At 42.6% G+C, this 26,216-nt stretch overlaps 3 protein-coding genes across 4 annotated transcripts; all 3 read right to left on the minus strand.

The window, feature by feature from the left end:
• Nucleotides 1-196: 196 nt before the first annotated feature.
• mfsd8 (major facilitator superfamily domain containing 8) lies at nucleotides 197-4,430 on the minus strand. Its single transcript, XM_019877492.1, has 11 exons — nucleotides 4,061-4,430; nucleotides 3,900-3,982; nucleotides 3,309-3,593; nucleotides 2,761-2,874; nucleotides 2,407-2,551; nucleotides 2,267-2,325; nucleotides 2,092-2,200; nucleotides 1,893-2,027; nucleotides 1,273-1,376; nucleotides 963-1,174; nucleotides 197-848 (listed from the first exon to the last, which is right to left on the minus strand). The coding sequence occupies exons 1-11, from the start codon at nucleotides 4,117-4,119 to the stop codon at nucleotides 642-644; spliced, it is 1,512 nt and encodes a 503-aa protein (XP_019733051.1). The 5' UTR covers nucleotides 4,120-4,430; the 3' UTR covers nucleotides 197-641.
• Nucleotides 4,431-5,073: 643 nt separating this feature from the next.
• Nucleotides 5,074-14,711, minus strand: LOC109520351 (uncharacterized). Of its 2 annotated transcripts, none has more exons than XM_019877491.1 (8): nucleotides 14,550-14,711; nucleotides 13,095-13,204; nucleotides 12,827-12,933; nucleotides 12,552-12,747; nucleotides 11,364-12,367; nucleotides 9,538-10,328; nucleotides 8,321-8,524; nucleotides 5,074-6,505 (listed from the first exon to the last, which is right to left on the minus strand). In XM_019877491.1, the coding sequence occupies exons 4-8, from the start codon at nucleotides 12,552-12,554 to the stop codon at nucleotides 6,222-6,224; spliced, it is 2,286 nt and encodes a 761-aa protein (XP_019733050.1). In that variant the 5' UTR covers nucleotides 12,555-12,747; nucleotides 12,827-12,933; nucleotides 13,095-13,204; nucleotides 14,550-14,711; the 3' UTR covers nucleotides 5,074-6,221. The 2 variants fall into 2 exon arrangements, with proteins under 2 accessions (XP_019733050.1, XP_019733049.1); XM_019877490.1 differs by having other exon boundaries at nucleotides 12,849-12,933; nucleotides 14,550-14,710.
• Nucleotides 14,712-17,397: 2,686 nt separating this feature from the next.
• LOC109520297 (uncharacterized) lies at nucleotides 17,398-20,616 on the minus strand. The gene is made up of 3 exons (XM_019877423.1): nucleotides 20,221-20,616; nucleotides 18,918-19,229; nucleotides 17,398-18,389 (listed from the first exon to the last, which is right to left on the minus strand). The coding sequence occupies exons 1-3, from the start codon at nucleotides 20,374-20,376 to the stop codon at nucleotides 18,246-18,248; spliced, it is 612 nt and encodes a 203-aa protein (XP_019732982.1). The 5' UTR covers nucleotides 20,377-20,616; the 3' UTR covers nucleotides 17,398-18,245.
• Between the last annotated feature and the right edge of the window lie 5,600 nt (nucleotides 20,617-26,216).

Below are 26,216 nucleotides of genomic sequence, written 5' to 3' on the forward strand. Positions count from 1 at the left end.
TAACGCATGCGCAGTGTGAGGGTGTGGGACTCATCTGGGCGGAAGCAGTTTGCTGGACAGTACTGTATTGTACTGTAAATTATAAATGTTTCACTCCGCAACAATTTACTGTACATACCGATTTCATGGAATGTACTCATCAGGGAAATAATAATGTATGGTCGATTTGTACGAAAAACGTACACAAAAAACGTGATTTTGCATTTTGTATGTTTATCGAAATAAAATATAAATCTCTTGTCATTTAGGTCCATATACATTTTTTAGAATACTCCTAGCTTCCTGACAATGTATTAAAAGTAGCTTCAATATGGGAAATATGACAATTGCTTCAAAATCCATCACTCTCGGTTTAAAAAAAAAAGTTGTTTAGCATATATGGTATATATATATTCACATTATTAAGTCACATTTTTAAACCAGTGCATGCGCCTGCGACATTAAAACATGCATTAGCATAAAGTTCACACACCTTAGTTCATTCAAAATGCAATTGATTAAAAACGTACTAGTGTATCAGTAACAAAGATGTAGTAACTCAATTTAAAACTGGAGGCCAATCTAGATGCCTAAGTTCACACATGTTCCCTTTCAAACTCATTTTTTGGTCCTTTGGTGGGTCCAGTATGGAAAGCGTCTGCTTATTCTATTGTCCTTCCGTGACGGACAGAAAAGGCGATGAGTCTGTGGTAGACAAAGCTGAGGAGAACGATGGCCGCCGCCACCATGATGCAGATGATAGTGAAGGCCCAACGAGGGCCGAGGAGGGTGTACACGTGGGAGACAAACACGGGGCCCAGAGTCCGCGCGCCGCTCCCAGACGCTGTCAGCCAGCCCATGTACACGCCCTGGAAATAGAAAGAAGTCAAGCTGGACATCAAAATAGCATTATAGACAAGAGAAACAAAAAGCAAAGTCTGAGGTTCGAAGCTAACCCTCTTCACATCGGTTAGCTCTTTTACCTGAGGTTTTGGTCCAAGGATTTTGGAATACAGGGTGTAGGACATGACGTTGCAAGCCGGATAGCCCACTCCGATGAGGAAATCTGAGGTGATGTACTGAGCCAGGTGGATGGCGGGGGTGTACTGACACCAGGTCTGGTCATATGGGCAGCCCGTGGACTCAAAAGAGCTGTTGGATGATAGCTGACTGACCAATGAGTTGTTTTTAAGGTCTAGGGAGGGTGGAAAAACAAGGTTACCTTCAAACTTGAAACCATGTCAGTACCCCCCCCCCCCAAAAAAAAAGATTTTATTTTCTTTTTTTTAATACCTGCCCACTGGATTTTAGGGTAATGGTTGCCCCATGGTAGCAGAATGAAGAAGCCGCAGAATATGATGGCCAGACCTGCGAGCAGCACCGGCCGATCCCCGACTCTAAAATGAAACATCTGCTTAATAACTACGTTAAAGTTATTCATTTTAGTTTAAAACAGCAAAGCTGAACCAGAATTCCATGTCTCAATGTAGCCAAAGGTACAATCCTGGTGTGTTAATACGCCTTTTGGTGCTGTAAATCCTCGTTGTGGGAAGTGAAAGCTAGTTGCCATGAAAACCCTTCTTATTTTTCTTCCATTTTGAAGACGAAGAAGAACTTCCGTCATATTATAAGGATTTACAGCGCCGGTACTTCTTCTGCATTTTAAAAGTATTTTGCATCAAAGTTTTATTCATTAAGTGTAAGAAGTGTTTATGAGGCTGGAAACTGTGTGTGCATTATATATGTCTATCGCTGCGAAATCAAGAGTGCAATTCAGTGAACCCAGATTTGGCGATGATTCTTTTTCCACATTGACTGCTACTGCAGACTCATGTACTCATATATTTAGTCGCTAGTTGGTGGATTTTGTCTATTGCGGGTCACTCAACGAGGGATTGCTGTATTTGCGTTACCTTTGAGCGGCCACTTTCACCGCCAGAAAGACCAGGATGGATTCAAAGCCAATGCAGCAGATGATGATGCCGTTGTAGAAAACAGCTTCTCTCCTCGTCCACGCAAACATATCCATGGATAAAGGTGTGGCGATCCTGTTTCAGAGGGGAGTCACGATTACAAGGCTCAGCATCACATGACAGCAATCTGCCCACATACGTTTCGAAGACTGCGAAAATGAACATGACAATGAAGAAGAGGACGTTGGAGGTGTAGGCCGCTACTTGGTCGATGGTTTCCTCCGGGTCCTCGATTAGGTCCACTTCATCTGGAAGAGACGGGACGGCAACATACCAGATTAGTGTTCCAATGGGAGACACCCATAACATCTTACCTTCCGAGAGGTAGTTGATGGCTTGAATGCGTCTCCCGTCGTCATCGACACGATGCTCCCTGTGAAACGGACAACCATTGGCTACAGAAGCAAAGCCACCCTTTTGTTGTCAAATGATCGTTTCTTTCAAAAGACTTCACCTGAGCACCAAGGCAACCAACAAGATGTTGATGACGCCAAAGACGGCGGCCAGTAGAGCCGGAGCAGTGTACATGTTGAGCTTCAGCTGGATGAATTCCACCGTGTAACCCACTTCCCCGAGGAATGACAAGCAAGCCTGCAGAGCTGACGGACATACACACGTATTACACAAAAAAAATAAAAAATACACACATTTTCCACATATTAGGCCTGCTTTTTTAACAAGTCCCATAGACAAGTCTTTGGCGACAGACAGGAATCAAGACTGTTTGGCACGTAGCTTGCTTTCAAGATGATGACCCAACTCTCAGGTGTGTCGTCTAGATTCAGTGGAGGTAAAAATCCACAATAACCTGGTCCAAGGATGAACCCCAAGGCTTGACATGCACTCATGTTCGCCATGGCGTTCGTCCTCTCCTTCAGCGACGTGGCTCCAGCAACGTATGATCTCACCACAGCAACATTACCTGTCACGACACAAATGGTGTTAAACTGTCTACTGACGAGAGTACAGTTCTCCCCTGCTGGAATGTGTCTCACCTACCATGATCCGTCTTAACATAACTCCCAGCCATGAAACTCCCTACCTTAGCCTTGAGTGCCATCTAGGGGCACACAGCACTGATCAATACAGTACTGGACTGTGTATAGTTTGCTATATATTTTCTGGGGGTGTTCAAATATGTTTGCAATGGATTTAAAAAGTGGGTTTTAATAAGTTTCAATGTGTTTATACCATATGTGAAGGTTAGAGCTATTTCAACAAATGATTTTTGTGTGGCTTTTCTATATCGCATATTTTCGCCTATTTACGGCTGGGTCTGGGACAATACCCCCTCCCTCCCACGATAAACGGGGGTTTCCTGTACATATGACATCATTAATTAATGATGATTACAACCTGCTCCGAAGCCCACAAAGGCTCGCGAAATCAGTATGTGGTACTTGTCCCCGGTCGACGGCAGGGAAGCGTAGGCATAGTAGATGTTGGCCGACAGGTTGATGAAGATGGAGCACACTAGCGGCTCTCTGCGCCGCCGGTAATTGGACCACAGGCCAAAAAGGGGCGATGCCACCATCTGACCGAGACTGTACGCCGCCACCACCCAGCCCAGGAAGGTGGCGTCGGCGCTGTCGTCAGACTTTTCTAAGTACGGCCACAACGATGTTATTACGATGGTGAAACCTATAAGGATTGACAAAGAGCAATGGTTGAGAAACCAAATAAATATCAATACATTGTGGTTGTGTATGTTTGGTTTTATATATATATATATATATATATATATATATATATATATATATATATACACACAGACACACACACATACATACATACAAAATTGAATCATTATTATTATTATCATACAAAATAAATGTTATTTAGCAGCAGGGGTGAATCAACACCTCAATTTGATGCAGTGTTCTTCCTTACTTTTTCGGTCAGGGTTTCTGCAAAAAATATGAACAAAAATATATAAACTTTTCTCACCTACGCTGCTGAGAAACATTGTGAAGTACATGACTCTGATCGATCTCCATCGGCTCCGGTAATCGTCATCATTAACGTCATCACTGTGCACAAGTTTCAATAAAGTTTAATTTAAAAACAAATTACTACTACAGTACTTGACATCATAAAATCACAGTCACCTCCTTGGTTCGTCCCGGAGTAAAGGGGTGTTTTCGTCCGAATCAACAAACTGAGACATCCTGGCTTTAAATTATATCCATATATATTTGAGGGGGAAAAAAAAAAAAGCTCTCTCTCGCACAACAGCAAAGCTACGGGAAGCTAACTAACTAGCAAGGAATCTAGTTAGTTAGCCACTGCGGCTAACTTTCAACCCGTCAGTAAGTTTGTTCCATTGACAAATCCCTCGCATAGTGTAAATCGAGTTAAATAGTCTCGTCTTTGCCCTCAGTGCGTGACCAAACGCCAGAACAGCTGGACTCTGTCACCCGAAGCAACTCTTTGACAACGACTGCAAGCTAATGTTGCTAAAACGGACACGTCGGACGAGACTTCAAAATAAGAAACGTCATTCTTAGACGCAAGCGATCCTTGAAGAGTTTGGCGCTTTTGCTTGGAACATAGAGAAGAAGCACACCTTTCGGATGGACAATCATAAACTTGTACAATTATATGAACGTATTTCGATGTTGGAGGGCATATGTCAAATTATTTTGAAAGCGCATCGGCTCATCTGCCGGTGTTGATCAGTCCACCTTGATGCTGGCAATTGCAATCCATACTGTAATCGTTTTACAATCGTGCCAGAAGTAATACTGTACACTTTTTAAATGTAAAACGGCAGGAAAAAGAAGGGATGAAAATAAGGGAAAAAATTAAAGGGGGGAAGGCAAGAATGTAAAGCCCCCATGCATTATGCTAAGATAAATTAAAGACCGTTCATCTAGCAAACTTTTATTTTTGGAGGGAGGGGTGAGTGAGAATGTTGCAGTGTTGGTGCACATTTTGATTATTTACCAGTTTAAAAACGATTAATAGATGTAATGAGCATAAATGGAATCCGTTTTCCCCCCAGTCCCTCCAATCCTTAGAGTATTGCCCATGGACAGATATTATTTTTTAAATGTTAAACGCAATCTATGAACACATTTGATCAATTTAAGCCTTGACAAATGAATAAACATAGTTAGACTGAGAAAAACACAAAGGCTACTCCTTTAATCACACTGAAGCACAACAATTCAGAACTTCCTCTCTGAAGTATTGTGAAACTGTACCCAAAAACTCACATCAAAATCCAGTTAAAAAAAAAAACAGTCATTGATTTTAATACAGATAATATGTACAGCAAAGTATGTACAATGAAGACCAAACAAACTTGAAGATCGCGACTGAAGACTAATTACAATATTTGTCGGATGAATATCAGCAGCCTCTGTAGAGGTACGCCGCCGTCCCCACCATGTCACACTTGTGTCATAGACTTTTCTTTTTATAATAATATTAATACTACTAATAATAACAATACATAAACACACACTATACATAAAATGATATCAGTTGAGAAGATGTGTGGGCCTTGAAAGCAGTGACTCCCAACCACTGGGCTGCAGAGAAATGTTCCAACTTCTAATTGATAATTTGAATAGATCTGCAATATGAACATAGCCAAAGTCCAAGTTTCACAAAGAATGTCAGATTTGAACGAGTGAATTCGAAAAATACAACTTTCTCGTAATATTACAGAAAGACACCCAAGGAAAAAAAAAAACCCAACAACATCAAAGAACACACTTTTCTTGGGGGGAAAACAGGCCTTTTGTTATAAGGTTTATTGTTTGCCACCAGTCCACATACATAGGTATGTGCTTTTTTGTTTAAATGATACAACACTTTCATTGCAGTTTTCCAGCCCCTCAAGCTATACCTGGCAGACCACCGAGTGTCCCCAAAGGGCCCTCAGTTTGAGAACCACTGCTTATAAAGGCCAGAATGACAAGCTTTACACATTCATGTTTGGTCATCCAAATGGCTCCCTGTGATGCTACAAAATGTGCAGTTTGTCCACGTCGCACAATTGCTGGGCTGCCTCTCCACACCGCAATGTCAAACGCCACTTTTTTCTTTGGCTTTTTTTTTTTTTTTTGCGTTTGTCTGTGATAAAGGGTGCCACTGATGGTAAATGAGGAAAAGGGTGAGGATGAACAAAATCCCCTGCTCACCCTCGTATCAAGTCCTTCCGTACTCCATGTATGATGTGTATGGCCGTGGGCATTTATTTTACACAAATAAGGGGTTTTGCTGGTGGATCCTACCTCACCCCGCCGCCTTTGTCCCGGATCAACAGACGGCGGCGGCGGCAGTGGTGGCGGCAGCAGCAGCCGCTGCCATGGCGGCGCTTTCCCGCCGACCCTGCTTCTTCAGCAGCTGGATGCGGTTGTGCACGTAGAACTTGATGGCGCGCCAGTCGCGGTGATTGCTGACGAGCAGTGGGCAGAGCTCCAGACAGCGCTCGCAGTCGGCCTTGGCGGGTACGCGCAGATCGGCGAGGTTACGCTTAAGGTGCGTCTCCACAGCGACGCGCTCCGCCTCCGACCAGGGACGTTTCAGCACGCCGCGCTTCCCTGTGGGAGGTAAACGCATTGCGTGGATGAATACAAAAAGTAATCATTTTTAACTGTACAGAGAGGTAAAACAGTTCAGAAAAGTGCTAAAAATACATCAAACTGACGCATAAAAACACACTGAAATCTATAGGGTACCGTATTTTCCGTATTTCACCTAAAAGCCTTCCATTTTCTTAAAAGCCACAGCTTGCCTTAAAATCCGATGCGCCTTGTGTATGGTTATGACGGTAATATGTCGACCCCAAAATGGCTCCTTGCTCGAGACATGCTTACAACGCAGAGTTCAAACTTAAGGCGATCGGGTTATGCAGTTGAACATGGAAATAGAGCAGCGGCAAGAGAGTTCAACGTTAACGAGTCAATGTTATAACTTGCTGTTGGTTAAGTGAACTGTGTCGCTGCTTTATTAAGTAAGTTTTACTGACATCTGATCGTTCTGTTGGCATTTACTTAAGCATAGCTCCATCTAGTGGACGCATTGTAGATTGCGGCTTATAATGCGGTGCGTCCAATATATGAAAAAAATTACAAAATAGGCCATTCATTGAAGGTGCGCCTCATAATTCAGTGCGCCTTTTAGTGTGGAAAATCCGGTAAAAAAGCCACAGCGCGCCTTAAAATCCGATGCGCCTTGTGTATGGTTATGACGGTAATACGTCGACCCCAAAATGGCTCCTTGGTCGAGACATGCTTACAACGCAGAGTTCAAACTTAAGGCGATCGGGTTACGCAGTTGAACATGGAAATAGAGCAGCGGCAAGAGAGTTCAACGTTAACGAGTCAATGTTATAACTTGCTGTTGGTTAAGTGAACTGTGTCGCTGCTTTATTAAGTAAGTTTTACTGACATCTGATCGTTCTGTTGGCATTTACTTAAGCATAGCTCCATCTAGTGGACGCATTGTAGATTGCGGCTTATAATGCGGTGCGTCCAATATATGAAAAAAAATTACAATAGGCCATTCATTGAAGGTGCGTCTCATAATCCAATGCGCCTTTTAGTGTGTAAAATCCGGTAGTTAAAGAAAAAAAAAGGAGGGAGGCACAAATATTTGCAGAAAAAAATCCATTGAAAATGTGACACCCAGTGAGTAATTAATTATAAAGAGTAAAAAGTGAAAGTAATAAAACCAAAAAAAATTTTTTAATGAAAAAACAAAAATTGGGAAACATGACAAAAAATCCAGAGTAATTAATTTAAAAAATGAAAAAAATAAAAAATTCTCATATTAACAAACCCTTTCTGAAAAATTCACAATGTAAAATCAACTGATATAAATCATTTTTTTTTTCTCCCATGTACAGAAGCATAAAAAAAACAAAGCAATAACTTTGCACATAAAAACTGGAAAATCCGGTAGTTAAAGAAAAAAAAAGATGGGGGAGGAGGCACAAATATTTGCAGAAAAAAATTCATTGAAAAATGTGACACCCAGTGAGTAATTAATTCTAAAGAGTAAAAAGTTAAAGTAATAAAAACAAAAAAAATTTTTAATGAAAAAACAAAAATTGGGAAACATGACATAAGAAATCCAGAGTAATTAATTAAAAAAAAAAAATGAAAAAAAAATTCATATTAACAAACCCTTTCTGAAAAATTCACAATGTAAAATCAACTGACATACACAGCGTCAGTTTTTTTTCTGCCATGTCCAGAAACATTAAAAAAAAAAAAAAAAACTTTGCACATAAAAACCACAGAGTAATTTCATGAAGCAAATCAAGAAATAAGGAAACAAAGCCACGAGATACACGATGTACATGATATAAGCACAGAAGCAGAACTCAAACTCGTAAAACACTAACGAGTTACCTGATTTGGGTGGGAGTGACCTCCTCTTGGGGGCGCTGGCGACTGACGGGCTGACCGCCGAAGGAGTGGGTGCCCTCTTCTTCTTCGGGGGTCTGCCCGGTCCTTTCTTCTTTACCATCACCTCCACCTTTTGCGGCACCTCCTCCTTCACATCTTCCGCCTCCGAGCCTTCCGAGAAGGAGTCGACAGAGTTGCCGGACATCACTGCCAGACACAAAAGAGGCCTCATGGTCACGATGTCTGTGTGTATTCTCAATCATCCTTTTTTCCTTCAATCCAAAAGGCCTCTTCGGTTCTACTGGGTTACGTGTGTAGAATTGTTGTTTGTGCTTCTCAATCCGCTCGACTCACACGAAATGCTGATTATGAAATGCCAAACTCATGTCTGCAGAGGACACAGATCTGAGCAGGTTAGACTCATGCTCCCTGAACATTAGAAGACTTTGAGAAGATTTGGAAAAAAAAAACCCTCAGGAAACTGTCATCTCACACTTGCTCACATTGAAAGACAAGTTCGAGCGTTTTTAATCACAGCCTAGCCTTACATTGAGATTTTACAAAGACTGTGAATTTTTCAGGGTGACTATAAGACTGCAACTTGCTTCTTTGGCATTTTTTTTTCTTCACAATGCATATTTTCCCTATCGGGCTCTTGGTAGAATCCTACAAAATGGAAAAGCAGAAGCTTTTGGCTACTTTTGTTAAGCTCATAAGATAACCTCTATTATTTATCATCTAGTGGTTGTTGGTTGCGTCATGTCACCGCAAAGACCGAAAGAAGATAAAATCAAATGTTTGGTATTGTCGTAATGCCGAGACGAGGACAAGAGTGATTTCAAACAGCTGATATAACCATCTTACACTAAACAAGATGACGGGAGCACGTTGTAACTTCAGTAAAACTCTTGAACTTCCTTCTGGCTTTCAGTTTTTTCAAACTGAGACTGTGAAAATCGTTACGTGTAATGGCAACTCGTAAAGGCTTAAATCTGACTGGATTAAAAAAATATATATCTAAAATATGTGTCCCAAGCAGTTCCACTTGAAGGAAATTTTACCAAATGCTGGGAATAGCTGAACAGTTTCATCGAACAAATATTTAAATTGAGGCTCGAAACGTAAAACAACAATCCCACATCTAAAATGTTGGACTAAAGCAGCTTTTTGGATTAAAGGTGAAACGTCAACAAGTGGCCTCCTTCCAACGTGAATCTTACCGTCCAACTCCAGACAGATGTGTTGCAAGCTCATCCCGCGGAAGAGCACACCCTCCTTCTCGCCATAAAGAACAACGCGGCCCACCCGCCCCATCAGCGCGGCGTCCCTCGAGATGGAGGAGCAGTTCTGCGTTACGTGGTACTCGGTCTCCAGGAAGTTCTCCAGACGCTTGGTGGTGCTCCCTTGAGCCTGGCCCTCCTCCAGGAGCAGGAGCTGCGTGAGAATGGCCACCTGCCGGCGCACCCGCGTCCCCGTGATAGCTCCGGGGTTCTTAACGCCGCTTGCTCGCGCCAAGTTCCTCAGGAGGTCTGTGCCGCGAAGCGGGGTCGCGGGGGAGTGATAGGGGCGGGAAAAAACATAGGGGCTCTCGGGATCCACTCCCACATCTGCGCTGGTTTGAAGGAGCAGGTCGAGGCAGGACTCGCAGTTGGGCGGCAGAATGAGGGGCTGGACGCGGCCGCGCTTTCCCATGACGCTGGCCCTCGGGAGGTGGCAGAGGACCCTGCGCTCAAACGGCGACAGGAGGGCCTCGGTGGTCCCGCCGGCGGCGGAGCTCTCCTGAGGAGCAGCGCGCTTGTGGTAGTCCTGGATGGTTAGCTTGGCCACCTCGCACTCGCGGTGGCGGTTGTAGAGGATGAACAGCGAGAGGCTGGCGTGGCACAGCTGACGCCAGGCCTCGGCCGAGCGCGAGCGGCCCAGCGACAGAAAGGAGGCGTGCTGCTGCTGCCGGAGGTACGTCACCAGCGACGACAGCGAGGATAGCAGCGGAGACATGTGGTGACGGCGTGACCTGGGAAGAGGACAACACCGGTTAGAATGACTCCTGATTGATGTTTTACCCGCTGCTCGCTCTTTCACGTTTCCTTGATGGCACAGAAGCTAGAATTGCAGATTCTGGGCATTCATTCTTGTGAGTTTCAAACAGCGGGCGTGTTAAAGTGGCAGTTGTTTGAAGGTTTAAAATGACTCTGCGAATTCCAATTTGCCCGTTTTTGGCATTTGACATTTTACGTTAGCAATTAGCTAAAAGCATTTCATTGATCAAATTACATAGTTTAGTTTAACATTTTGCTGTTTAAGTTAGAAATAAAATGATAATTGCCGGGGCCCATTATTGGCACCTGCATTCATCATTTTGATGGTTAAAAAAAAAAAAAACAAGGCTGATGCTGATCATCAGCCTTTTTTAAAAAAAAAAATGTGACAGCTGATAACAATTCAAAACTATGTTTATTTAAATTTGAAGTTAACTTTAGAAGAGATAGAATTCAAGGCATAATATTTCAGATATTTAGAATTTTTTGCAAACTTTATGTATTATAGAAAACAACAAGGCGCCATTTACTTGTATGAATTTTCATTTGATCTTTTAAATTGTGCTGCCGAGTCTCGGAGCACCCTGAACAGAGAATTTCAAATCAAAGATGTCAATTGCCTCAGATCACCCCCCCCAAAAAAATAAATAAATAAATAAAGTAAATATTTTGCAAATCTGAAAAGGAGGAGGCAGGTTAAAGTATTTTTTTTTTCTGTGTGGTTTCTAAATAAATAAAATTGTCTCCTGTTACCCTTCTACAGAGTTTTTACTGACAATCCTAAAATAGCGGTGACGAAATATAATTTAGCAATTAGAATCGCGTGTTAAAAATAATAACGGACTGGGCCAGCCTGAAATAATAACGGACTGATGCTGTCAGACATCCAGGGCTGCCACTAGCGAATGAAAGTTCACCGACGCGGCCACTATTGCCTATCGCCCACAAACAGTGGGAGTTGACTGCACTAAAATGTACTTGAAAAAACTTCAAATGATTCAGGATCCAACCTGGTGGTCTCTCCGTTATTCTCCTCCGGTGCATCACCGTCTCCATCCGCACACAGATCGAGATCTTCTTCTGGATCGATGTCCGGCTCCGGAGTTGGAGGAGGGGCCAATTCCTCTTGGACACGCTCCACCTCCACCTTTTGCTGCTCTTCAAGCTTCTCCCTCTTCATCCTGCGGCCTCTCCTGGGAGGAGACGAGGGAGGAGGCGTGGGGCTCTTAACTCGTTGCGCGGTCGGAGGGGCAGCGCGCCTGGTGGTCGGCGGCGAGGACGAGACGGGTGCCGCCTTCTTTTGAGCAGGCGGCGACAGAGAGAGTGAGAAAGAAACGGCACCCGAGCGGGTGCCCGGCGATTCCCTCTCCCTGGCGAAGAGCGAGGGCACCGGACCGGGTGCCGAAGGCTGCGGGACCGCGAAGGAATGAGTTGCAGAGGCAGGCGAGGGGTTGCCGTTGGAGTGGGTGCGGAGATGCGCTAGTTCCATGGCCGAGCGGACTTCGGGCTGATTGGCATGATGCTTCTCCAGGTGGCGCGCCAAAGACCGATAGTGGCGCCCGCAGTACAGACAGTGCTGACGCCGGCTCACCGGGGTGCCGCTGGAGCTGCCAATGTTTATGTTGATGTTATTGTTGATGTTGGTGGTCGGGGGGGCCATAGCGCCGACGGGCTGCGAGTTAGATCTGGCTGGAGGGGCTGAGAAAGATGAGCAGGGGCGCCCTGGCCCACGCGAGGAGGTGGGCGCACTCTTTTTCTTGGCGCTGACCACGGCGGGGATCTTGCGCTTCTTGCGGCGGCGAAGTATTCGGCCCCGCATCTCCTCCATTTCCTCCTCCTCCTCTTCCTCCTCCTCATCTTCGTCATCCTCCTCTTCCTCCTCCTCATCCTCCTCGCGGTCCGAGTCACTGGGCTCGGAGTGGGTGAGGGGCGAGGATGAGGGGGACAAGGACCATGATGGGGTGAGGTAATCCGAAACAGAGAGGGACAGTGGGTGGGGGCCGGCCTCTTCGTCCTTGGTGGGTGCACACACGACAAGCGCAAACTATTAGCATGATCAAAGTTTGTAAACAGGCAATCCTCATTAAAAACAGAGTGCTGCCACAGATTGCGAAATATGTTCTAATACAAATAAATGATTTCATTTATGAGGCACCGTCCCCAACCTAAATGTTATTATGAAAGGGGCTATTTCTCACCATGGCATTCTCGCCCCAGTCCGTAAGGCTGTAGTCCACCGTGATCTCTTCCCCTTTGGCTATGTCTCGGATCGCTATGACTACCAGTCGCACTTGAGTGCCACAGTGCACCTCGCGAATGCGGCAATTCGGCGGCGGGTGGAAGAGCACGGGTCCCCGGACGCCGCCCGCCCCTTCTTCGCCCAGCTCCGGTACGCTGGCCAAACAAAACCAAAACAAAACCGTGAGTATTCGGTAGACCTCGGATATGAGGGAGGCGGAGTCTGCGTAGTTACCATGGGAACGGGTCCTCCTTACCAGAGCTGAGCTGGGTCTGTTAGGTAGTAAGGACTCCCCGGTGGTGGGAGGCCATCCTCGGTGCCCTCTGGATATTGGCTCTCACCTGAATGGACAACATCTGACCTTTAGCACTATTCACACAAAGTGTGCGTGTGTGCGTCTGTGTGTGTGTGTGTGTGTGTGTGTGTGTGTGTGTGTGTGTGTGTGTGTGTGTGTGTGTGTGTGTGTGTGTGTGTGTGTGCGTGCATGCATGCATATACTGACCAGGACTATAGCTGTGCTCAGACATGCTCTCCTCCTCCTCATCTTCCGTCACATAGGCTCGGTCACACACCTTCACCGGCGTCCCCTTGCGCTTCCTCCCGCAAACACGGCTGAAAAAACCAAAACTGCCGTGATTTCTTCACTAATATACAACTTATTTTTTGGAAAATAAATGACTTTCAATTCTGCTATAAAATGTCTTGGGATGATTGATACCGTTTAGCGCGCTTTAAGATGTCCACTCACTACTTTTGAGGATGATTGTCTGCTCTGGCCACTTGTGGGATCAGTCACTGGTGCACTTTTATTTCTAAAGCAATATTGGGACGACTGTCTTCTTATGTTTTTGCCTTAATTACTCTGAAAAAAATTATTTGTTGCTTTCAGTTTCCTATGCTTGTATGGAGTTGGGTAGAAGAGCTTTTGTTTACCAGTCCTCTGCTCATTATGCATGGAGTACATATACTACAAAAAGTCTGTAAGCTTGTTGATGCCTCTCATTCAGAAGCCCGTTGAACATTTTAATCTCAATGGGCTATTTTCTGCTTTGGGCTGTTTTAAAACGTAAAAACGTTTTTCTTATATTGCCAATGGAAACAAATCTGACTGCCCCCCCCCAAATAAAAATGGTCATTTTCCAACTTTTTATTTATTTTTTTTAAATATCACATTTTCACTATTTAAAAAAAACTATTACCATGAAATATATTACTAGTTCATCTTGAAAAAAAAGCCTGCCTTTGTTACATTTTTTTTATTATCAAGAACAAATATGACTTACTCATTTTTGTTGAGCATAGATCTAACCTTGTGATATGACATTAAAAAAAGACTTTAATCTCTGAACGAGTTTAAGACAAATAGCAACGTGGGTCAACATGACCTGCGACCTCACCGTGGGGTTAAACACTGAATGGGTTCAATCTGAAGTTAACGTTTCCCAATTGTACACATGCTTTCGCGACGACTTTTTGCATGTTTATGATGATGATGTTTTGATGTTGCAAAGATGATGATAATTATGATGGAGGGGGCTTGGGCCTGGGCCACAATTCCATCTGATCTGAGATCAGCTTGAATCCAGCCTGAGTCCATCTGATGTTCCCCAGTGGGCTCTCGATGCTAACGCCGCGGCTAACCAGTTAGCTTACCCGCCGCGTCAAAACATCACGACTAACCCGGCCGGACGGGCCACACTGTGACCGAAAAGAGGGAGCGGGCGACACCTGCGAGCTGCACGGCACCACCGCGACTCACGAACGGACCAAAAACACCAAAAAATATTCGCTTTTCTCACAAAAATCCCACATGAGTAGGAGAAGGGGGTGGGGAGTCTGGGGCGGGGGGCTGATAACGCGCGCCTGCCTAGAGTCGAAATAGAGCCAAGCTAACAAAGCCCTGTAAATAGGAGGGGGAATGGAGCAAAAAAAAGCAGGCCCGAACGCGGTCACTCACCCGCGCGGCGGTGGCGGTTTGCTGCCGTCCCCGTCGCTGTCGAGTGTCGGTGGCTCGCGGTAGTCGAAAGGCGAGCGTACATTCTCCGCCATTAGGACTGCCAGCCAGTGCTTCCCTCCAGTCGGTAGACGCGCTTCCTCCTGACTGCTGTGCTCAACTAGGCATGCGCACAACATCCTTTAGAGAAGAGGGGCGTGCTCGTGCTGTTCAGATGGGGCACTTTCGCAACGCAGAAAAGGGATTTCAATTCATGCTTGTGTGACGGGGGTCACAATAAACTGAATATATCACTCCGTTACACTTGTACAAATCTGAAAATAATTGTCTTTGTATTACACTAAATATATTTGGAATTAAAAAAATCGTTACTATTTTTTTCATTATTATCGTAACAGGACGATATCTATTGAAACTGTCCTTTTTTCGTGTAATTTCGTTTGTGTAAACAAATAAAAACTTGATTTTAAAGTCTGAAATACCTGTAATTTCTTTGTTTTGATGAAACAGAGCGACTATTTTTTTAAATGAAAAATGCAACTTTGATCTTCTATCACTTCTCTCTCTCTATAACAAGACTAATTGTTGTAACATTATAACTTTCACCCAAAAGTTCAACTTAACACTTCTAATATGACAGTTTTCAGCAAAAAGTTCAACGTTATTCACTAACATGTCCCAAAAAAAGAAAAAAAAGACAATTTTCCTGAAATACAAAATTCTGAATAATTCCTGTAACATAAAAAAAATATTCTCATAAGAATATTCCTTGATCATCATCTTATGACCCCCTTTGAACAAAATTTTATTTTGATAATACACATTTTCTGCTAATAAAAATGCAACTCTTGTAATATGAATATGACCTTTTTACTTCAAAAAAAAAGCATGACCACTTGTAATAGGAATATGTTTTCTTGAAAAATATGATTTACCGGTAAGTCTCATGATTTGTTTCCCTCTGAAAAAAATGTGAATGTGTTTTTGCAACAAGATTATTTGTTTTCCCAAAATGTCAACAAGAACACCATCTTAAGATGTTTAAATGTGATTTATTTCTCGTGACCCTAAACAAAATTGATCCGCACTCATTTTGGGTCCCCGACCCCTGAGGTTGGGAAACATCTGGTGGATCCAACAGTGTAGCAGCAGCACATTCAAGTAGAACATCAGGAGCAAATCATACAAACAATAAAGTCCATCCTTTTTGGAATCATCGAGAGGGGAAAAACAAAAAGAAATAAAACAGTCACAGTTTGTCAGTCAGTCAGGTATTTTTGGCTACTTCTAGCAGTTAGTTTGTTAGAATATTAAATATGTTCTAATAAATAGAATAAATTACACACAGGATACTTGGAAAGTGGGTCACTGCACACGGGCCTCACAGCAAATGGTGGTCAACTGGAGGTCATTTTAGCACTCGCAGAGGAAATACCGCCAGGGCAAAGCCGGGCCTCATTAAAAGAGCTTAGCTGTTAGTGAAGCAGTGTGTTGTTCCACAGGATTTGGACAGTGACTGTTGAGTTGGCCTTTTATACACCAGCTCCAATGACATTGTGGAACCCAACAATATATTCAACAAGATTGAAAGTAAACCAAAAAAAAAAAATAAGGTGTTCAATTCTAACCACTCGTGGTGCATTATAATCAATTTCAGGTGGTCTGACTAGAATGCTGTGGTTTGAACAAATGTATTAAATTTGATTAAGAATAAGATTATTACTTGAATGGCAAGTGCCAACCAGAATAGAGCATTTACTATGCTGGATAGGAAGAAAAACAAGTTGTGAAGTTGTGGTGTATAAAGGAACCGCCACTGTCCAATTCCGTATTAATGATGGGATGCCAGTGGTTAGCATGGAGTGAGTTCATTTGCCGCTTTAGACATCTTGCGTTCCTTCCCGCTGCGTGTGGAGAACGTGTAGAGCCTGCGTGGCGTGGTCGGCCCAGTGGACCAGCTCCAGCAGCACGCGATGCGTCCATATTTTGAGCTGGAAAGCCCCCCCGCCCCCGCCGTCCGTTTCATACCCACCAGAGGGCACTTTCGCAACGCAGAAAAGGGATTTCAATTCATGCTTGTGTGACGGGGGTCACAATAAACTGAATATATCACTCCGTTACACTTGTACAAATCTGAAAATAATTGTCTTTGTATTACACTAAATATATTTGGAATTAAAAAAATCGTTACTATTTTTTTCATTATTATCGTAACAGGACGATATCTATTGAAACTGTCCTTTTTTCGTGTAATTTCGTTTGTGTAAACAAATAAAAACTTGATTTTAAAGTCTGAAATACCTGTAATTTCTTTGTTTTGATGAAACAGAGCGACTATTTTTTTAAATGAAAAATGCAACTTTGATCTTCTATCACTTCTCTCTCTCTATAACAAGACTAATTGTTGTAACATTATAACTTTCACCCAAAAGTTCAACTTAACACTTCTAATATGACAGTTTTCAGCAAAAAGTTCAACGTTATTCACTAACATGTCCCAAAAAAAGAAAAAAAAGACAATTTTCCTGAAATACAAAATTCTGAATAATTCCTGTAACATAAAAAAAATATTCTCATAAGAATATTCCTTGATCATCATCTTATGACCCCCTTTGAACAAAATTTTATTTTGATAATACACATTTTCTGCTAATAAAAATGCAACTCTTGTAATATGAATATGACCTTTTTACTTCAAAAAAAAAGCATGACCACTTGTAATAGGAATATGTTTTCTTGAAAAATATGATTTACCGGTAAGTCTCATGATTTGTTTCCCTCTGAAAAAAATGTGAATGTGTTTTTGCAACAAGATTATTTGTTTTCCCAAAATGTCAACAAGAACACCATCTTAAGATGTTTAAATGTGATTTATTTCTCGTGACCCTAAACAAAATTGATCCGCACTCATTTTGGGTCCCCGACCCCTGAGGTTGGGAAACATCTGGTGGATCCAACAGTGTAGCAGCAGCACATTCAAGTAGAACATCAGGAGCAAATCATACAAACAATAAAGACCATCCTTTTTGGAATCATCGAGAGGGGAAAAACAAAAAGAAATAAAACAGTCACAGTTTGTCAGTCAGTCAGGTATTTTTGGCTACTTCTAGCAGTTAGTTTGTTAGAATATTAAATATGTTCTAATAAATAGAATAAATTACACACAGGATACTTGGAAAGTGGGTCACTGCACACGGGCCTCACAGCAAATGGTGGTCAACTGGAGGTCATTTTAGCACTCGCAGAGGAAATACCGCCAGGGCAAAGCCGGGCCTCATTAAAAGAGCTTAGCTGTTAGTGAAGCAGTGTGTTGTTCCACAGGATTTGGACAGTGACTGTTGAGTTGGCCTTTTATACACCAGCTCCAATGACATTGTGGAACCCAACAATATATTCAACAAGATTGAAAGTAAACCAAAAAAAAAAAATAAGGTGTTCAATTCTAACCACTCGTGGTGCATTATAATCAATTTCAGGTGGTCTGACTAGAATGCTGTGGTTTGAACAAATGTATTAAATTTGATTAAGAATAAGATTATTACTTGAATGGCAAGTGCCAACCAGAATAGAGCATTTACTATGCTGGATAGGAAGAAAAACAAGTTGTGAAGTTGTGGTGTATAAAGGAACCGCCACTGTCCAATTCCGTATTAATGATGGGATGCCAGTGGTTAGCATGGAGTGAGTTCATTTGCCGCTTTAGACATCTTGCGTTCCTTCCCGCTGCGTGTGGAGAACGTGTAGAGCCTGCGTGGCGTGGTCGGCCCAGTGGACCAGCTCCAGCAGCACGCGATGCGTCCATATTTTGAGCTGGAAAGCCCCCCCGCCCCCGCCGTCAGTTTCCTAGCCACAAGAGAGCCGAGAGAGTCGATGTAACATTTTGTATCTGCTTGCTTTGGTAATATGACAAATATACAATGTGTAAAATTCTGACAATTCTTCCACTCAAAAGGTCCATTATGACTCTGATCATAATGTTGTGGGCGGTCATTCGACAATGCTGTGGGTCGAACAACTGTTGCATTGGATCTCATTCGACTACACGTAATGTTGTGCGATAGTAGACTCCAATAAAAATAAACAATGTTGAATTCTTTGTGATTATCCATCAAAAGTATTGTATTGTGGGATGGAAAACTGCATTAAATACGATTCTAAAAAGTATGCAGATGTTACATTTATAATTGTGCTGTCATTATTACAGTTGTCACAATTAGGGCTGTTGTATATTTTTAACTGAAAGATAAAAACTGAGAACAAAGATCTTTCTTTCTGACGCAGATGATGAATTGCTGATGTGTCAAACTGCCACAAAACACTGCCGAGGAGAACTTATTCAATGTCCGATTTATGCGCGTGGAAAGGCTGTACCTCATCACACCGGATGTCTGGGGTGACTTCCAGCGTGGCGTCGTCCGTCTGCAGGAGATTTTTTGTCGTGTGAAGTAAATGCTCCAGTCGCATTCGGACGGTGTGGCGCAGGGTCTCGTAGTCACCCTCCAACGAGCCCCACTCCTCCTCGGCCCGGGCGATGGCACTGTGCAGCAGGCCCAGGCACTGGCGCAGGGCGGCGTGCAGCCGCCGCACCGCCTCCTCCGGATCCGGCTGCTCAGCGCTTGGGCTCAGGGACACCATACGACTGCCCTTTGGGGGCTGCTCTGACAAGAAGGTCTCCTGCTCCATCTGGAAGCGGTTGTGATTTCACAGTCGTATTGATTATTAGATGGATTGTGTCAAAGAAGGCCAGGCACAAAAATATAAAATCCATTAGGGAGGCTGGAGACGAGAGTGGGGAAATGGGTGGCGGTTTGCTTTTAGTATGATTACTGTCTGCATCCTAGTGTGCATAGGACACGTAGGGCCTGCGAGAGCGATTTCACGGCCGTGCTCGGCCAACACGCAATGACAACAATGATTCGCAGTGTAGAATTGCCGTTCAGGTAAAAACCAATCACGGTTCTGCTTGCGAATGCCACATGACATAACTCAGAAAACAGGCAGATTATATTAATATTAATCAGAATGCCGCATTTAGATGACTGGGGGCACATGTAACATATTTGCAAAGTTGAAAATTTGGGAGTTGACTTCCCCTTTAAGTTTTTATACCGTACAGGCCAAATATAACATTGTCTAGGAAATTAAATAAAACTACGTAATTTTAAAGAAAATGCACAGACAAAAAAAATATATATATATATATAAATATGAATAAATATTTAATACACCCCATTCGTTTTCTCCCCCAAATTATAGATATGAATATGAAAAATATAAAATAAAATAAAAGAATGTGGATAAAAATAATTACAAAAAAAAAAATTAACACTTCCATTCAAATAAAAAAAACGCAACTGCAAACACACAAAAATACATTTGAACTCAAAACATTTTTTGGGAGATATTTTACGAAGCCCCAAATCAATTCTCGGAACCCAGGCAACACAAACTGAGTCCTCCAAATAAATTGGGTTTTTTTATGGGTGAGATGTACCAACATCATTTGCTTTCCGACTTGTGATGCACTGCAGTTGAACGCTGCCACCCACGGTTGTAATTCGAAGAAGGAACGTACCGTAAAATGAACCGTATCAAAACAGCGTATTACAATGACGTCACTCTACGGACTACAGGTGGATATGATGCGCTGGATGTTAACATGAGCGAGACTCACGTATAACTGGAGCAAGCGGGAGCATTCGTATTGCAGCAGACGGGCCAGGGACAGCGCTTTCCCAGTCGGCGAACCACCTGGCACCGGCGTGTCGGGCGACTTCATCCCCTCCTCCTCCTCCTCCTGCTGTTGTTGCTGCTGTTGTTGCTCGGCCATTCCGCACTCACTCGCTCCCCTCCGAATACGTCCGACGCTTCAGTCGCGGTCCACCCACCGAGAGAGGGGCGATGCCGAGACGTGCTCGCTTGCGTGCTCTGGTTCCGGGGGTTAAAAAAAAAAGCGTATCCCGGTCGGTGTTGCCGGAGGGGGATGCTAATTGGTTCCGGCGAGCACCGGCGGCCAGGGGGTGTTTTAGGCGGACGCACAGGGGAGACAGGGAAGCCTTTTTCTGCAGCAGCAACCCACCCACCGGGAGAGTTATGGCAAACACGCGTGGCACTGGCGTCTCTCCCTTTTTTATTACAAGCACTTTGACACGGTTTAGATGCGGACCGACAAAATGATCACATGGAGATGAACTTATTTTCTCTATTTAAGCATAATTTATGTTCTAATTGTTCCCATGTTATATTCGATGTCATTTTATTGAGATTAAAATTGTCGGAAGAAAACTCTGATTTTGTGTCAAGAATAAAAAATATTCACTTTTTTATCCTTACCTTGTATTAGCCTACGTGTTGTAGGTTTTTTTCTGTATTTCCTGGCATGACCTGCCATTTAACTCAGAAGTAGAAAAAATGCAGTTCTGCGAGTACAATTTTACACACACACACACACACACACACACACACACACACACACACACACACACACACACACACACACACACACACTGCGGCCTGGTGGCCAACTGGTTAGCGCGTCAGCCTCAAAGTGCGGCTCCGGCTTTCCTGTGTGGAGTTTGCATGTTCTCCCCGTGCCTGCGTGGGTTTTCTCCAGGTACTCCAGTTTCCTCCCACATTCCAAAAACTATGCATGGCAGGTTAATGGAAGACTCTAAATTGTCCATAAATGTGAGTGTGAGCGCGATTGGTTGTATGTGTGCCCTGCGATTGGCTGGCAACCAGTTCAGGGTGTCCCCCGCCTATTGCCTGAAGGCAGCTGGGATAGGCTCCAGCACCCCCCCCCCCCGCGACATCTGTGAGGATAAACGGATCAGAAAATGGATAGAGAGAGAGAGAGAGAGAGAGAGAGAGAGAGAGAGAGAGAGAGATGTGTGTGTGTGTGTGTGTGTGTGTGTGTGTGTGTGTGTGTGTGTGTGTGTGTGTAGTCGTAATAGTCAATCTAAACCCGATTTTAAACAGTTCTCACACTTGCCACCAGGTAGAGTCAAAGGACCAGTTCCATTTCAAGGCTTAGCTGCTTTCAGTCGGGTGCCACTGCCACACCTAATGGTGATAAAAGCAACAAAGATGTTTATCTTTGTTTTTAATCCCACAAACGTAACATTGGAAGAATGAAATGTGCTATATCAATAAAGCTGCTTTTCCTTGCTGAAAGCCGAAGGAGGTTGCACCCTGGGCTCCAAACGCATGCACTCCCACCCTCGAGGACTGGCATCAGAATGAATTTCAAAACGCTGCCTATGTTTACATTCCTCACTCTTCATTCTTCCTCCCGTCTTTTATTATGCCAAACACTCGACTCATGAGACCGCCTCGCAAGGGATAGGCATCTGGTGCATGCCAGTGCACAGTCGATAATGTGGTACAGGCCGTTGGAGTATCACAAAGCGCAAGAGAGAACTAGAACAAGTAGGTCCGTCAATCCGTAATTGACGGATGCCCATTTTGCTGATGAAAGGGGCAGGGGGTGGGGGGGTTGCTTCTTTATTCAACTTCTTGCATGATGAAGGGATTTGCTCAAACACACCTCTCTCACTTTTTCCTCAGCACTTAAACAGACAGATGCACCGTAACAAAGCAATTGAAATAATGAACAAATATTTATTGATTTGGTGAAAATTAAGGCCTTAAATGGCATTAAAATGCATGAAAGACAAAAACAACATAGAGAAGCAATACTCTCTCTGTGTCAGACAAGGGAAATCAGCTCCCCGTCAGTGACGCAGGTCAGGTTGTATGCTTTTTATTAGAAAAAAGAAAGAAAGAAAGAAATATCTAAGTTTTGATGCCATGTTAACGGCCATCCAACCACCAGTCAGGTGGATCTCAGGAATGACTCGCTGTTGGGTGAGGAAGCAGGCGGTGCCAACGGTCTCTCGCTCACGGCTTCCCTGTCACTGGACTATTTTTTTTTTTTAAAGACATTTTCTACAATGGCTTATTCGGATCTCTCCGTGAGAAAAAAAAGACAAGACAAATTTATATCTATTGGCAAGCAACATTTGAAACACAGTTGCATGAAGTCAGACTTAATGGGAATCTAAAAGGTGACATTATAAAGGTATTTTATCATTTCCGGATTCTGAATCTGATGACAATTTTTTTGGCAAATTAAGGTATTCCATTTTATCAACAACATTAACGAAATGGTGTAATCATGACGTACCAACTGGTGGGTGCAAGCGAAGGCCGGCTCAACAACCTGACATCACATCTGTTGCTAAAATGGCGTCTTGCATTAAAATTAGCCAGAAAGAGTGGCAGAAAAAAGTGGTCAACGGGTTAGCACGTCCATCTCATAGTACAGGTGTGATTGTAAGTGTGAATGTTTGTTTGTCTATGTGTACCCCGCGACTGGCTGGCAACCAGTTCTGGGTGTCCCCCGCCTACTGTCCAAAAACGGCTGGGATGGGCACTGGCACCCCTGTGACTCTTGTGAAAACAAGCGGTTCAGAAAATCGATAGATGGCTGGATAAAATAATTCTGACCTTGTGTTCAGTTAAGCAATGGAAGCACTGTGACATGCGACTACACCCAAACAACAATGAAATGATGACATCTGTGATTTTGCTGATAGCTGACGACATTTTTCCCCTCGACTTGAGCTGTAAAGAATAAAGACTTGTTTAAGCACAGCGCAATGGCCAATTGCAACAACTTCACTTCCCCAAAAGGGAAACAGACCAAAAATGTAGTTTTCAATTCAAAACATCACTTTGCAAAAAAAATTGGACTTTTTAAGCAGCAGACTAAACTGCATTTCCTATTAGCAACTAACCTAAAGCTTGTTATCAGCTACTGTTAGCTGCCAACTCCACATTCTTTCGGAGCTTGCGTGCCAGATTTTTGTTTGATTTGATACCGTGTTTTAATGTGTGAAGAAGCTAACCTGCTATACAGGTAGCGGTAGGAGTAGGTTAGCCAGCTTGTCATATACTAGCTGTTCTGCTCGGTTTTTTGCTAGCATTAGCAGTCCACTCAATTGCCTTTGGAAGTTTGGGTTCCAGATTCATGTTCAAGTTACAGTTAGCACAGCAGTTAGCGAGGTAACCTAAAGCTAGTGCCAACAGCTAGCATTTGTGGTCAAATTCGCATCCTGAGGGATGCTCGTGTTCCAGATTCTTGTTTGACATTTGGACCATGTTACAGGGCAACATACTGATCACTCTAGCACAGAGGCCATTAACCTTTATAAAACTAAGAGCTACTTTCTTGGCTACCGGTTAGTGTGAATGGCAACTAGTTTGATACACACTTTTGAAATAATGATAGGGCTCAAATTACATTTATATATACTGTATTATAATCAACAAATAAACAAATAAACAAATAAATAAATAAATACAACAGAAAACTTAAAAGTTAAAAAAAAGGTTTCTAAAACCACTAAAAGAAAATAATTGATTAAAAAAATATATGAAGCTAGCCCCTCAATGCCATTTGTGTCGTTACCTTCATTCACAGCTATCGTGTGTGTGATTAGTTGTCCACATTTCTACTGCCAAAAGTGTGAATGTGGCTGCCGATTTTTTTCAGGGATTTTTGGCCTACTGTATTCTCCCCTGTAAAATGTATTTATTATGTAGAGGTGTTGGTTCGCAATTCCATTGCTAAAAATGGCGCCAAGGGACGTCATGTAAATGTACTTTCCAATGGAAAAAATAATGTATGGTGGGCAGGCCTGGTTACATTCAGCCAGCGCAAGCCTGATTGAGAGACAACATTCTGTAGCACAAATCGGATGTTAATCAGCAGACAGACACTCAAAGACATGGGAACAAAGTATGCCAGACATGTGGAAAATGTGCTTGTGTGTACTGCGTCAAAATAAGACACAAAGACTGAAAAAACTTTGACGTTGCTCTGTCACTGTCAACTTACGGATAAGCATCATTTGCGAACATTAATCACCCAACTGGTTTCCTTTTTTTTTTTAAAGCACTAAGACCAAAAATAGACCAGGGCAACATTTTGGGGATTGAAATGTTCTAAGCAAAGGCCTATGATTCAGAATAGGGGTCTAAATTAAGGTATAGCTTTAATTTTGAGAATGGCAGCTCATTATTGCGCATAGTCCTTTTCCTGATGCATCATTCAACTTCCATTCCCAAGATGACAGCGCTCATGAAACCAGAGTTAACCTCTCACCAAAATAGCCCCAAAAGTGACTTTCAAATTGACAGAAAGTGATACATCTATTGTGCTACATTTCAGAACATCTTGACAGATGGTTGGACTTTGACTGATACGGCGCTAAAGTTTCTTTCTCATCCAAGGTTGTTTCTTAGCTTTCAGGCCGCCCGCTCTACGAACAGCGATTCAAACTATGAAAATGAAGATGATGACAGCAATTCTGTTGTTGATAACAGTGTCAGCATATCTCATCAAAATCAAAATGGTTGAATTTGGCAAACTGTCAGGAATCGAAGGGAGAGTTGACTTTCGGTCAAAACCAGCATTCAGAAGATGTAAGTAATCGTTATATTGCATTAATCATCAAGATAAACCATTCAAAAAAAATCTTTTGAATTGTAATTGTCATGCAAAGGCTAAATAGAAGTGATGAGCTATTTTGAAGATGGAAATGTTCTGGCCGAGGGTCAAACCATATATATCCAAGGCAAACATTCATAATTCATAAAAGAGAGTTAGCAAACTCCAAAGTCAACTTGCATCAGTCAGAATTCGTTTTCATTGTAATATGAATGTTAAATGTAAAGAAAAAAATGTAAAACGAAACAACACTGAAGAAATGTCTTGTTTAAAAAACAATACTTGGGATACATGACATTTATGAAAAAAAGTCATCAACATTCAAACTTAAAGAAGTTTGTTTTAAAAATATTTGATAATAAGACCACTTTTTTAATTTAACAAAAGAAAGAAAGGAACATTTGTTTAAAAATATTAATATATCACGAGTCGATTGTAAAGATTTGCGATCCAAAACATTTACATTTAAATGGGAAAAAAAAACTTTATTTTGAAAAGAAAAACATTCAACCAAAATTCATCTTTTTTCATAAAAGTAAAATAAGAAAACAAAATCAAAACAGAAATTATGTATTGGTGAAATATTTATTCAGTACTAATCGATTTTTAAAAATATTCCTAATATTTAAATTAAAACGTATTGCCCCCTGCAAAAAAAAAAAAAAAATCATAACCATTTGAGAAAAAGGTCAGAAAATGAATTATTTTAATGTGAACTTCACAAGAGGAACAAGGAAAATTAATTGTCAATGGGAGTGAAGGTATGCCTGCACGGATCAGACAATGGCCCCGTATGGCAAACAGAGACGTCATACTTCCGTCATGTCTTTCCTTCTTCACACAAAAAGGACTCAAAGAAACAAAATCGTTCCTCAGATAAGACACACCTTAGCAAATGTTCATGTGCGTGTGCCTTTTCACCATCTATCCGAGGCTCCATTAAAATTTCCCGTCTACCTGTTCCATAAGACCTACACGTGCATTGATGTTCTGCCTGGATCCCACTTCTGTCGCCAACTGGCATGTCAGTATATTTCCAATATGAAAATGTGACACTCAAACATTAACCCATTTAATCCCAAGTTTATCCCAGACATTTAAAAGTCAAAATCAGGTGTCATTGGTAGCCCTTTTAAATAATCAGTCATAAAAAATTT

The sequence above is a fragment of the Hippocampus comes genome, unplaced genomic scaffold (assembly GCF_001891065.2).
Source record: "Hippocampus comes isolate QL1 unplaced genomic scaffold, H_comes_QL1_v1.1 scaffold143, whole genome shotgun sequence".
NCBI lineage: Eukaryota > Metazoa > Chordata > Actinopteri > Syngnathiformes > Syngnathidae > Hippocampus > Hippocampus comes.

What these genes read in the sequence shown, in the direction of transcription:
- mfsd8 (XM_019877492.1), bottom strand. Translation starts at nt 4,119, where the DNA reads ATGTCTCAGTTTGTTGATTCGGACGAAAACACCCCTTTACTCCGGGAC. An exon ending in TTGGTTGCCTTGGTGCTCAG is followed by an intron (nt 2,326 to 2,406) that starts GTGAAGTCTTTT and finishes TCCGTTTCACAG; the next exon opens with GGAGCATCGTGTCGATGACG. An exon ending in TCCTTGGACCAAAACCTCAG is followed by an intron (nt 849 to 962) that starts GTAAAAGAGCTA and finishes TTCTATTTCCAG; the next exon opens with GGCGTGTACATGGGCTGGCT.
- LOC109520351 (XM_019877490.1), bottom strand. Translation starts at nt 14,641, where the DNA reads ATGGCGGAGAATGTACGCTCGCCTTTCGACTACCGCGAGCCACCGACA. An exon ending in AAACCGCCACCGCCGCGCGG is followed by an intron (nt 13,205 to 14,549) that starts GTGAGTGACCGC and finishes TGGTTTTTTCAG; the next exon opens with CCGTGTTTGCGGGAGGAAGC. An exon ending in ACAGACCCAGCTCAGCTCTG is followed by an intron (nt 12,748 to 12,848) that starts GTAAGGAGGACC and finishes TTGTTTGGCCAG; the next exon opens with CGTACCGGAGCTGGGCGAAG.
- LOC109520297 (XM_019877423.1), bottom strand. Translation starts at nt 20,376, where the DNA reads ATGGCCGAGCAACAACAGCAGCAACAACAGCAGGAGGAGGAGGAGGAG. An exon ending in CCCGCTTGCTCCAGTTATAC is followed by an intron (nt 19,230 to 20,220) that starts GTGAGTCTCGCT and finishes AACCGCTTCCAG; the next exon opens with ATGGAGCAGGAGACCTTCTT. An exon ending in CAGACATCCGGTGTGATGAG is followed by an intron (nt 18,390 to 18,917) that starts GTACAGCCTTTC and finishes TCTTGTGGCTAG; the next exon opens with GAAACTGACGGCGGGGGCGG.